Raw genomic sequence first — 13,149 nt, 5'->3', positions numbered from 1 at the left:
GAGATAGAGACGGGGGACTCATAGAGAGAGAGGGGAGAGAGAGACAGGGGACTCATAGAGGGAGGGAGGTCTGATGGAAAGAAGGAGGGTGGTGGGAGGGGCGTAGAGAGCAGGAGGCACAGTCCCCAATCACCAATCACCACACTCCCACCAGAATCAAGCCTTTCTGATTCGGCCCACCATTTTAGCTGCGGGCTGCTCTGAATGGGGCCTTGAATTCCAGCTGGAATTACTGTCTACTTATATAATGTCTATGGTGTGAATGGGGAAACTGTTGGGACTCTGTAGAGCGCTTAACACACAGTAGAATAACACATCTTTCCCCACTGAGCAGTCAGGAATACAGGGAGTCTTCAGAAGGGGATGTTTATGCTGCTGTATAAACCAGGCCTCTGTGTCTGTGTGTGTTTATGCTGCTGTATAAACCAGGATACTCTTCTCACGCACCATATTGGTTGAAAAATAGTTACCGGCAGTATAATAGGCCTGTAGTATTTTATGGTATAATTTATGTTGTTTTCAGATGTTCTGAAAGGGCTGCAAAACCTGGACCCGTACAAATCAGCTGGGCTTGACAATCTGGACCCTCTATTTCTGAAACTATCCGCCGCCATTGTCGCAACCCTTATTACCAGCCTGTTCAACCTCTCTTTCATATTATCTGAGATCCCCAAGGATTGGAAAGCTGCCGCGGTCATCCCCCTCTTCAAAGGGGGAGACACCCTGGATCCAAACTGTTACAGACCTCTATCCATCCTGCCCTGCCTATCTAAGGTCTTCGAAAGCCAAGTTAACGAACCATCTCGAATCCCACCGCGCCTTCTCCGCTGTGCAATCTGGTTTCCGAGCCGGTCACGGGTGTACCTCAGCCACGCTCAAGGTACTAAACGATATCATAACCGCCATCGATAAAATACAGTACTGAGCAGCTGTCTTCATCGACCTGGCCAAGGCTTTCGACTCTGTCATTCACTGTATTCTTATCAGCAGACTCAGTAGCCTTGGTTTCTCAAATGACTGCCTTGCCTGGTTCACCAACTACTTCGCAGACAGAGTTCAGTGTGTCAAATCGGAGGGCATGTGTCCGGTCCTCTGGCAGTCTCTATGGGGGTGCCACAGGGTTCAATTCTCGGGCCGACTCTTTTCTCTGTATGTATCAATGATGTTGCTCTTGCTGCGGGCGATTCCCTGATCCACCTCTACGCAGACGACACCATTCTGTATACTTCTGGCCCTTCCTTGGACACTGTGCTATCTAACCTCCAAACAAGCTTCAATGCCATACAACACTCCTTCCGTGGCCTCCAACTGCTCTTAAACGCTAGTAAAACCAAATGCATGCTTTTCAACTGTTCGCTGCCTGCACCCGCACGCCCGACTAGCATCACCACCCTGGATGGTTCCGACCTAGAATATGTGGACATCTATAAGTACCTAGGTGTCTGGCTAGACTGTAAACTCTCCTTCCAGACTCATATCAAACATCTCCAATCTAAAATCAAATCTAGAGTCGGCTTTCTATTTCGCAACAAAGCCTCCTTCACTCACGCCGCCAAACTTACCCTAGTAAAACGGACTATCCTACGATCCTCGACTTCGGCGATGTCATCTACAAAATAGCTTCCAATACTCTACTCAGAAAACTGGATGCAGTTTATCACAGTGCCATCCGTTTTGTTACTAAAGCACCTTATACCACCCACCACTGCGACCTGTATGCTCTAGTCGGCTGGCCCTCGCTACATATTCGTCGCCAGACCCACTGGCTCCAGGTCATCTACAAGTCCATGCTAGCTAAAGCTCCGCCTTATCTCAGTTCACTGGTCACGATGGCAACACCCACCCGTAGCACGCGCTCCAGCAGATGTATCTCACTGGTCATCCCTAAAGCCAACACCTCATTTGGCCGCCTTTCCTTCAAGTTCTCTGCTGCCTGCGACTGGAACGAATTGCAAAAATCGCTGAAGTTGGAGACTATTATCTCCCTCACCAACTTTAAACATCTGCTATCTGAGCAGCTAACTGATCGCTGCAGCTGTAAATAGCCCACCCAATTTACCTACCTCATCCCCATACTGTTTTTATTTATTTACTTTGCTGTTCTTTTGCACACCAGTATCTCTACCTGCACATAACCATCTGATCATTTATCACTCCAGTGTTAATCTGCTAAATTGTAATTATTCACTCCTATGGCCTATTTATTGCCTACCTCCTCATGCCTTTTGCACACAATGTATATAGATTCTTTTTTTTCCTACTGTGTTATTGACTTGTTTATTGTTTACTCCATGTGTAACTCTGTGTTGTTGTTTGTTCACACTGCTATGCTTTATCTTGGCCAGGTCGCATTTGTAAATGAGAACTTGTTCTCAACTAGCCTACCTGGTTAAATAAAGGTGTTCTCAACTAGCCTACCTGGTTAAATAAAGGTGAAATAAAAATGTATCCAGTAATATAATAGTATTAGTTGGTGACCTGCTTGAATGTTCACACTTACATGTTTATGTTCTAAGTCTCACTGCTGTTGTTGTTTGTCTGTTCAGAAACCCCACATCAACAGCTACTCAGACCACGGCCACAAGCCTGATGTCATCAAAGGAAACATAGAGTTTAACAACATCCATTTCACCTACCCCTCACGACCCAACGTCAAAGTATGTGCTGCCTTCTTTACGTGTGTGTGTGTGTGTTGATGTCCAGTAGATGTTTGTAGATGTTAAACGGTGTGTTTCTGTGTGTGTCTCTTTGTAGGTGTTGAATGGAATGTCTCTGAGCGTGCGTAGTGGCCAGACCATAGCTCTGGTAGGCAGTAGTGGCTGTGGGAAGAGCACCACCGTTCAGCTGCTGCAGCGGTTCTATGATCCACAAGATGGATCAGTGAGTATCATGGAACACACACACACACACACAGTATCTGTTCTGTAACTATGCCCTCTGTGTTCTGTAGGTGTGTGTAGATGGTCATGACGTGCGCTCCCTGAACGTGCGCTTCCTGAGAGAGATGATTGGCGTTGTCAGTCAGGAGCCCATCCTGTTTGCTACCACCATCGCTGAGAACATCCGCTACGGACGACCTGACGTCACACATCAGGAGATAGAACAGGCTGCTAGGGAGGCCAACGCCTACGACTTCATCATGACACTACCTGATGTATGTTACTGTTTCTGTTTCTGTTTCTGTCTGTCTGTCTGTCTGTCTGTCTGTCTGTCTGTCTGTCTGTCTGTCTGTCTGATGTATGTTACTGTTTCTGCCTGCCTGTCTGTCTGTCTGTCTGTCTGTCTGTATGTCTGTCTGTCTGCCTGATGTATGTTACTGTTTCTGTCTGTCTGTCTGTCTGTCTGTCTGCCTGATGTATGTTACTGTTTCTGTCTGTCTGTCTGTCTGTCTGTCTGTCTGCCTGATGTATGTTACTGTTTCTGTCTGTCTGTCTGTCTGCCTGATGTATGTTACTGTTTCTGTCTGTCTGTCTGTCTGTCTGCCTGCCTGCCTGATGTATGTTACTGTTTCTGTCTGTCTGTCTGCCTGCCTGCCTGCCTGATGTATGTTACTGTGTCTGCCTGTCTGTCTGTCTGTCTGTCTGTCTGCCTGCCTGCCTGATGTATGTTACTGTTTCTGCCTGTCTGTCTGTCTGTCTGTCTGCCTGCCTGCCTGCCTGATGTATGTTACTGTTTCTGCCTGTCTGTCTGTCTGTCTGCCTGCCTGCCTGCCTGATGTATGTTACTGTTTCTGCCTGTCTGTCTGTCTGTCTGTCTGTCTGTCTGCCTGCCTGATGTATGTTACTGTTTCTGCCTGCCTGTCTGTCTGTCTGTCTGTCTGTGTCTGTCTGCCTGCCTGATGTATGTTACTGTTTCTGTCTGTCTGTCTGTCTGCCTGCCTGCCTGATGTATGTTACTGTTTCTGCCTGTCTGTCTGTCTGTCTGTCTGTCTGTCTGTCTGTCTGCCTGCCTGCCTGATGTATGTTACTGTTTCTGTCTGTCTGTCTGTCTGTCTGTCTGTCTGTCTGTCTGTCTGTCTGTCTGCCTGCCTGCCTGATGTATGTTACTGTTTCTGCCTGCCTGTCTGTCTGTCTGTCTGTCTGCCTGCCTGCCTGATGTATGTTACTGTTTCTGCCTGCCTGCCTGTCTGTCTGCCTGCCTGCCTGATGTATGTTACTGTTTCTGCCTGTCTGTCTGTCTGCCTGCCTGCCTGATGTATGTTACTGTTTCTGCCTGTCTGTCTGTCTGTGTCTGTCTGCCTGCCTGATGTATGTTACTGTTTCTGTCTGTCTGTCTGTCTGCCTGCCTGCCTGATGTATGTTACTGTTTCTGCCTGTCTGTCTGTCTGTCTGTCTGTCTGTCTGTCTGTCTGTCTGTCTGCCTGCCTGCCTGATGTATGTTACTGTTTCTGTCTGTCTGTCTGTCTGTCTGCCTGCCTGCCTGATGTATGTTACTGTTTCTGCCTGCCTGTCTGTCTGTCTGTCTGTCTGCCTGCCTGCCTGATGTATGTTACTGTTTCTGCCTGCCTGTCTGTCTGTCTGCCTGTCTGTCTGTCTGTCTGCCTGCCTGATGTATGTTACTGTTTCTGCCTGCCTGTCTGTCTGCCTGCCTGCCTGATGTATGTTACTGTTTCTGCCTGCCTGTCTGTCTGTCTGTCTGTCTGTCTGTCTGTCTGCCTGCCTGCCTGATGTATGTTACTGTTTCTGTCTGTCTGTCTGTCTGCCTGCCTGATGTATGTTACAATTTCTGCCTGCCTGTCTGTCTGTCTGTCTGTCTGTCTGTCTGCCTGCCTGCCTGCCTGCCTGATGTATGTTACTGTTTCTGCCTGTCTGTCTGTCTGTCTGCCTGCCTGTCTGATGTATGTTACTGTTTCTGCCTGTCTGTCTGTCTGTCTGTCTGTCTGTCTGCCTGCCTGCCTGATGTATGTTACTGTTTCTGCCTGCCTGTCTGTCTGTCCGTCTGTCTGTGTCTGTCTGCCTGCCTGATGTATGTTACTGTTTCTGTCTGTCTGTCTGTCTGCCTGCCTGCCTGATGTATGTTACTGTTTCTGCCTGTCTGTCTGTCTGTCTGTCTGTCTGTCTGTCTGTCTGCCTGCCTGCCTGATGTATGTTACTGTTTCTGTCTGTCTGTCTGTCTGTCTGTCTGTCTGTCTGTCTGTCTGTCTGCCTGCCTGCCTGATGTATGTTACTGTTTCTGTCTGTCTGTCTGTCTGCCTGCCTGCCTGATGTATGTTACTGTTTCTGCCTGTCTGTCTGTCTGTCTGTCTGTCTGTCTGCCTGCCTGCCTGATGTATGTTACTGTTTCTGTCTGTCTGTCTGCCTGCCTGCCTGATGTATGTTACTGTTTCTGCCTGCCTGTCTGTCTGTCTGTCTGCCTGCCTGCCTGATGTATGTTACTGTTTCTGCCTGCCTGTCTGTCTGTCTGCCTGTCTGTCTGTCTGTCTGCCTGCCTGATGTATGTTACTGTTTCTGCCTGTCTGTCTGTCTGTCTGTCTGTCTGTCTGTCTGTCTGTCTGCCTGCCTGATGTATGTTACTGTTTCTGTCTGTCTGTCTGTCTGCCTGCCTGATGTATGTTACTGTTTCTGCCTGCCTGTCTGTCTGTCTGTCTGCCTGCCTGCCTGCCTGATGTATGTTACTGTTTCTGCCTGTCTGTCTGTCTGTCTGCCTGCCTGCCTGATGTATGTTACTGTTTCTGCCTGTCTGTCTGTCTGTCTGCCTGCCTGCCTGATGTATGTTACTGTTTCTGCCTGCCTGTCTGTCTGTCCGTCTGTCTGTGTCTGTCTGCCTGCCTGATGTATGTTACTGTTTCTGTCTGTCTGTCTGTCTGCCTGCCTGCCTGATGTATGTTACTGTTTCTGCCTGTCTGTCTGTCTGTCTGTCTGTCTGTCTGTCTGTCTGCCTGCCTGCCTGATGTATGTTACTGTCTGTCTGTCTGTCTGTCTGTCTGTCTGCCTGCCTGCCTGATGTATGTTACTGTTTCTGCCTGCCTGTCTGTCTGTCTGTCTGTCTGCCTGCCTGCCTGATGTATGTTACTGTTTCTGCCTGCCTGTCTGTCTGTCTGCCTGTCTGTCTGTCTGTCTGCCTGCCTGCCTGATGTATGTTACTGTTTCTGCCTGCCTGTCTGTCTGCCTGCCTGCCTGATGTATGTTACTGTTTCTGCCTGCCTGTCTGTCTGTCTGTCTGTCTGTCTGTCTGCCTGCCTGATGTATGTTACTGTTTCTGTCTGTCTGTCTGTCTGCCTGCCTGATGTATGTTACTGTTTCTGCCTGCCTGTCTGTCTGTCTGTCTGTCTGTCTGCCTGCCTGCCTGCCTGATGTATGTTACTGTTTCTGCCTGCCTGTCTGTCTGTCTGTCTGTCTGTCTGTCTGTCTGTCTGTCTGCCTGCCTGCCTGCCTGCCTGCCTGATGTATGTTACTGTTTCTGCCTGCCTGTCTGCCTGTCTGTCTGTCTGTCTGTCTGTCTGTCTCTAATTCTAGATAATGATTGATTACAGTATATTGATAATATTGTTTCTGTTGAGCAGAAGTTTGAGACTCTAGTTGGAGACAGAGGAACCCAGATGAGTGGAGGACAGAAACAGAGGATCGCTATCGCACGCGCTCTCGTACGCAACCCCAAGATCCTCTTGTTGGATGAGGCTACCTCAGCCCTCGACGCCGAGAGTGAGACCATCGTACAGGCTGCTTTGGACAAGGTAGAGAACAGACACCCTTTGCACCAGTTTATCAACATCCACTAAATATTGCTATACCCCCCTCCTCCCTCCCTTTCACTCCTACTCCCTCCTCCCCCTCCCCCCTCCCTCCCCCCTCCCTCCCTCCCACCCTCCCCCTCCAGGTGAGACAGGGTCGTACTACCATCGTGGTGGCCCATCGTCTGTCTACTATCCGTAATGCTGATGTCATCGCAGGCTTCCAGAAGGGAGAGATCGTAGAGCTGGGAACACACAGCCAACTGATGGAAAAAGAAGGCGTCTACCACACACTGGTCACCATGCAGGTAACACACACACACCCTCCTCACACCCTCTTCACACATCTTGCATCTATGTCACCATTTAGGTAACAGCGTTATCAAAACAGTGTCACACACACGCCACATAACAAACAAATACACACATTTGACTCTATTCTATTATTATTATATTCTATTCTGTTGTGTTCTTCCAGACGTTTAAGAGTCCTGAGGAGGGCGAGGAGGCTGTGGAGGAGCAGGTTCTGGAGGAGAAGAGTCCGTCAGTGACGCCGTTCTCAGAGACCACCCTCATCAGCAGGAAATCTACCAAGGGATCATCCTTCATCGGCTCAGAGAAAGGAGACAAGGACAAGACAGAGGCGGAAGAAAAGGTAAGGCTATGGAGCTAGAGGTACTACCTGGAATGGATATTCTCATTTTAATCCAGGATCAGTGGTGAACACACTGTGGGACATAATTGGTGTACCATTTGGAATGTTTCTGATGATCTCTCTCTCTCTCCTTCTTTTCTCTCTCTTTCTTCTCTCTCTCTTTCTCCTTCCTTTCTCTATTTTCTCTCTCTGTCTTCTCTCTCATTCCTTTCTCTATTTTCTCTCTCTGTCTTCTCTCTCCTTCCTTTCTCTGTCTTCTCTCTCCTTCCTTTCTCTCTTTCTCTCTCGTTCTTCTTGCTCTGTCTTCACTCTCTCCTTCCTTTCTTTCTCTATCTCTCTCTTTCTCTCTCCTTCTCTCTCTGTCTTCTCCATCTCTCTCTTTCTCTCTCCTTCCTCTCTCTCTCTCTGTCTTCTCCATCTCTCTCTTTCTCTCTCCTTCCCCTCTCTCTCCTTCCTCTCTCTCTCTCTCATCCCAGGATGAGGAGATTCCTCCTGTGTCGTTTCTGAAGGTGTTGAAGCTGAACCTTCCTGAGTGGCCCTATATGGTGGTTGGTGTGATCTGTGCCACTATCAACGGGGGCATGCAGCCTTTCTTCGCTGTCATCTTCTCTAAAATCATCGCTGTATGTTAAATATCAGTTAATACCAGATATCATCATTCTATGTTTACTCATTTATTTCAGTTTATTAATCTTCTCCCAAGTCGTTACTGTAAGTTGAATTAGTCATATTCTATCAAATAGCATCACCTCAGATGTTTGTGTTGTTGTCATGTTTCAGGTGTTTGCAGAGCAAGACCAGGAACTAGTTAGACAACGCTCCTCGTTCTACTCTATCATGTTCGCCCTCATTGGAGTCGTCTCCTTCATAACCATGTTCCTGCAGGTACGCACACACCTCACCTAATGCTAAATAATATGACGGATGAGCGACAGAATGTGGGAGGGGCTTAGGTTTGTATCTATCCTACAGCAGGTCAGTGGTCCCTAATGTATTTCTATTGATCGACAGCATCTTGAAGTTTTACTTACTATGACTGTGATATGTGGTTGTCTTCTCTCCAGGGATTCTGTTTTGGGAAGGCCGGGGAGATTCTGACCATGAAGCTGAGACTGATGGCCTTTAAAGCCATGATGAGACAGGCAAGACAGTTTATTTAGGCTTATAGGGTGTTTTATAAAGGTGAGACAGTTTATTTAGGCTTATAGGGTGTTTTATAAAGGTGAGACAGTTTATTTAGGCTTATAGGGTGTTTTATAAAGGTGAGACAGTTTATTTAGGCTTAGAGTGTTTAATAAATGTGTTTATTTAGGCTTATAGGGTGTTTAATAAATGTGTTTATTTAGGCCTATATAGTGTTTAATAAAGGTAAGACTGTTTATTTAGGCCTATAGAGTGTTTAATAAAGGTAAGACTGTGTATTTAGTCTTATATAGGTTATAGGGCTTATGGAGTGTTTATAAAGGCTCAAATAGGTTATAGACAATTTGAACATGTAACTCTCTTCGTTCTCCTGTAGGAGTTGGGCTGGTATGACAGTCACAAGAACAGTGTTGGAGCTCTCACCACTAGACTGGCTACAGACGCAGCACAAGTACAGGGGGTAAGTAGTAAGTACACACATCAACACACACACACACACTAACCCTCCCTCCCTCCCTCTCCAGGCTACAGGAGTGCGTTTGGCCACTCTGGCCCAGAACGTGGCTAACCTGGGCACCAGTCTGATCATCTCGTTTGTGTACGGCTGGCAGCTGACTCTTCTCATCCTGTGTGTGGTACCTGTCATGGCTGTAGCTGGAGGCATACAGATGAAGATGCTCTCTGGTCACGCTGTCAAAGACAAGAAAGAGCTAGAACAGGCTGGCAAGGTACACAACCACTCACACACACAGTCTTATTCACTCTCTTCATAGCTCCCAAAATTTGCAACAGTGAATATCTCTATACCTTCTATCTATACTTCTCTTGAGTCTAACCAGTGTGTGTGTGTCAGATTGCCACAGAGGCCATAGAGAACATCCGTACGGTGGCATCTCTCACCAGAGAGCAGAAGTTTGAGTCTCTGTACCAGGAGAACCTCATAGTGCCTTACAAGTATGTGTGCTACAAAGTTTACAATTTCCATTATAAAAAGTCCTAGTCAATGCTGTTTTTAATGTGTCAACAGTGTCAGTCTTGTAAATGTACTATATTACTTTTGTTTATGTAATCACCCCTCTCTTTAATCTCTCGCTCTTCCTCTGTAGGAACTCTCAGAAGAAGGCCCATGTGTATGGCATCACATTCTCCTTCTCTCAGGCCATGATCTACTTTGCCTATGCAGGCTGCTTCCGCTTTGGAGCCTGGCTCATAGAGGAAGGCATCATGACCTTTGAAAATGTCTTCCTGTGAGTACAGCAGCTACCTTTGATTGGGTTAATTCAGTCATGTGTCCATGTTCACAACTGTCCTTATAGCCTTTTCCTATGTGACTATAAGGCCATGTTGGAACGACTCAATTGCTTCCCTAATATGGGTTATTGGTGGACACAGGAACAGTAGTGTGCCGATTTGTGTATACATTGTTCAATACAGCTCAGGTACAGTAGTGGAGGATGTGTGTGTACATTGTACAGCTCAGGTATAGTAGAACACACCCTGGCCCAGCTCATCTAGGCCTGACAGGAATGTCCAGTATTACAGTGGTCAAAGGTGGTTGTGGTTAATCATTACCTAACTGGGAAGTGTGTTGGAGGTTAACCCTGATCTAGGGACTCATCACCATAGCAACAATGGCCATATAGCCATGACATGTCTAACATGTAACCCATAGAAATGGATGTTATAGAGTAGATATCACGACTAAAGGCTTAGATAACATTTTATTTGAAAAGGTGTACATAAGTCAGTCATAACACTGTCATAACAGCAACATAACGTCTGTCATAAACAGATGTTACTATTGTCATTAAAGCTGCAATATGCAACTTTTTGGGTGACCCAAGTTCCAGATCTGTCATTCTCATTGAAAGCAAGTCTAAGAAGCGGTAGATCTGTTCTATTTTCTCTATTTCTATGCATTCATTTTTTAAATTTAGTTTCTGCTTCATTTACTTAAGTTTTTTTTTGTTTTACACCAGCTTCTAAATGCTGAAAATACCATATTTTGGGTTATGTAAAATATATTTCCCAGCGGTTTAGATCGTACAATGATTCTCTTCTACTTGTTTTGTCACGTAAACTAAAATTAGACAAACTATTAGAATTTTAGCAACCAGGAAATGGCAGAGCGATTTCCTACATATTGCACCTTTAAGTGTCATGCGGTTGTATTATTTCACTTTCAATGTGAAGTTCAAATAACTCTGGCATGACTTCAAGATAATTTAAGTTTAACCTAAATTAGACTTTAGTGAGCTTGATACAATAGTTTCCGAGCTTGATACACTGTTTTTGCATTTGTGACGCAAAACCAATGCAAATTTTGTCATGCTTCATGTCCAAATCATAGCATCTTAAATTGATTGTGTAACTCGATGCAGTTATGTATCGCTTTTCATTACAGTGTTATCTCAATGCTCTACATGGGCAAATAATTTGAATCAAGGCAGGAAATAGCAAAAGTAGGCTAGGTGCTAAAATACTTTTCAGATTAGGACTATGAGGAAGATAGTCTGTAGAAATGTATTTTAAAGGCTCCAATTGATGTAGCGGCTCTCAGATGGTCAGGGAGAGCATTCCATAGGCGAGGGGCATCGAAGCAGGAGACTCGGTCCCCCGTAGTACAGAGACGTGCCCTGGGGACTTGAAGTGGTGATTTGGACATTGATTTGAACATGAAGCTCGTAAATATAATATTGGTATCATTGACTGGATTTGACTTGCATTGGATTTGACTTGCATTGGATTTGACTTGCATTGGATTTGAATGCTAAAATGTTACCATTTGGAAACAGTGGCCGGGTAAACAAAACCAAAGCAGCCCATAGACTGCTTACAGGGTAAGGAAACCAATATGTCATTTTGAACTTTGTGTGAACTATCCCTTTAAGATACATGTTAGATAGAGAGAACAGGTTTCTCTCTGTCTCGCTCTCCAGGGTGATCTCTGCAGTGTGAACTATCTCTTTAAGATACATTATATATACACTGCTCAAAAAAATAAAGGGAACACTTAAACAACACAATGTAACTCCAAGTCAATCACACTTCTGTGAAATCAAACTGTCCACTTAGGAAGCAACACTGATTGACAATAAATTTCACATGCTGTTGTACAAATGGAAAAGACAATAGGTGGAAATTATAGGCAATTAGCAAGACACCCCCAATAAAGGAGTGGTTCTGCAGGTGGTGACCACAGACCACTTCTCAGTTCCTATGCTTCCTAGCTGATGTTTTGGTCACTTTTGAAGGCTGGCAGTGCTTTCACTCTGGTGGTAGCATGAGACGGAGTCTACAACCCACACAAGTGGCTCAGGTAGTGCAGCTCATCCAGGATGGCACATCAATGCGATCTGTGGCAAGAAGGTTTGCTGTGTCTGTCAGCGTAGTGTCCAGAGCATGGAGGCGCTACCAGGAGACAGGCCGGTACATCAGGAGACGTGGAGGAGGCCGTAGGAGGGCAACAACCCAGCAGCAGGACCGCTACCTCCGCCTTTGTACAAGGAGGAGCAGGAGGAGCACTGCCAGAGCCCTGCAAAATGACCTCCAGCAGGCCACAAATGTGCATGTGTCTGCTCAAACTGTCAGTAACAGACTCCATGAGGGTGGTATGAGGGCCCAACGTCCACAGGTGGGTGTTGTGCTTACAGCCCAACACCGTGCAGGACGTTTGGCATTTGCCAGAGAACACCAAGATTGGCAAATTCGCCACTGGCGCCCTGTGCTCTTCACAGATGAAAGCAGGTTCACACTGAGCACATGTGACAGACGTGACAGAGTCTGGAGACGCCGTGGAGAACGTTCTGCTGCCTGCAACATCCTCCAGCATGACCGGTTTGGCGGTGGGTCAGTCATGGTGTGGGGTGGCATTTCTTTGGGGGGCCGCACAGCCCTCCATGTGCTCGCCAGAGGTAGCCTGACTGCCATTAGGTACAGAGATGAGATCCTCAGACCCCTTGTGAGACCATATGCTGGTGCGGTTGGCCCTGGGTTCCTCCTAATGCAAGACAATGCTAGACCTCATGTGGCTGGAGTGTGTCAGCAGTTCCTGCAAGAGGAAGGCATTGATGCTATGGACTGGCCAGCCCGTTCCCCAGACCTGAATCCAATTGAGCACATCTGGGACATCATGTCTCGCTCCATCCACCAACGCCACGTTGCACCACAGACTGTCCAGGAGTTGGCGGATGCTTTAGTCCAGGTCTGGGAGGAGATCCCTCAGAAGACCATCCGCCACCTCATCAGGAGCATGCCCAGGCGTTGTAGGGAGGTCATACAGGCACATGGAGCCCTACTGAGCCTCATTTTGACTTGTTTTAAGGACATTACATCAAAGTTGGATCAGCCTGTAGTGTGTTTTTCCACTTTAATTTTGAGTGTGACTCCAAATCCAGACCTCCATGGGTTGATCAATTTGATTTCCATTGATAATTTGTGTGATTTTGTTGTCAACACATTCAACTATGTAATGAAAAAAGTATTTAATAAAAATATTTCATTCATTCAGATCTAGGATGTGTTTTTCCCTTAATTTTTTTGAGCAGTGTACAAAAGTATGTGGACACCCCTTCAAATGAGTGGATTTGGCTATTTTAGCCACACCCGTTGCTGACAGGTTTATAAAATCGAGCACAAACCATGCAATCTCAATAGAAAATATTGGCTGTAGAACGACCTT

The 13,149-nt window shown here is 46.4% G+C and overlaps 1 protein-coding gene across 4 annotated transcripts in view; it reads left to right on the top strand.

The window, feature by feature from the left end:
• Window positions 1-13,149, top strand: part of LOC139387867 (ATP-dependent translocase ABCB1-like) — a 32,798-nt gene that overhangs the window by 13,281 nt on the left and 6,368 nt on the right. For 3 of the 4 annotated variants that reach the window (XM_071134172.1, XM_071134182.1, XM_071134200.1), the window contains 13 exons: window positions 2,547-2,657; window positions 2,755-2,880; window positions 2,951-3,154; window positions 6,503-6,673; window positions 6,817-6,978; window positions 7,149-7,325; window positions 7,802-7,948; window positions 8,106-8,210; window positions 8,390-8,467; window positions 8,845-8,928; window positions 8,993-9,196; window positions 9,322-9,422; window positions 9,575-9,715. In XM_071134172.1, coding sequence (XP_070990273.1) covers window positions 2,547-2,657; window positions 2,755-2,880; window positions 2,951-3,154; window positions 6,503-6,673; window positions 6,817-6,978; window positions 7,149-7,325; window positions 7,802-7,948; window positions 8,106-8,210; window positions 8,390-8,467; window positions 8,845-8,928; window positions 8,993-9,196; window positions 9,322-9,422; window positions 9,575-9,715 — 1,811 coding nt within the window. The remainder of the gene's footprint in view (window positions 1-2,546; window positions 2,658-2,754; window positions 2,881-2,950; window positions 3,155-6,502; window positions 6,674-6,816; window positions 6,979-7,148; window positions 7,326-7,801; window positions 7,949-8,105; window positions 8,211-8,389; window positions 8,468-8,844; window positions 8,929-8,992; window positions 9,197-9,321; window positions 9,423-9,574; window positions 9,716-13,149) is intronic. The other variant, XM_071134192.1, reaches the window with a different exon arrangement.

This window comes from Oncorhynchus clarkii, chromosome 3, assembly GCF_045791955.1.
Source record: "Oncorhynchus clarkii lewisi isolate Uvic-CL-2024 chromosome 3, UVic_Ocla_1.0, whole genome shotgun sequence".
NCBI classification, from domain to species: domain Eukaryota; kingdom Metazoa; phylum Chordata; class Actinopteri; order Salmoniformes; family Salmonidae; genus Oncorhynchus; species Oncorhynchus clarkii.
The sequence above is the reverse complement of the archived record's forward strand: the minus strand, read 5'-3'. Positions and strand labels throughout refer to the sequence as shown.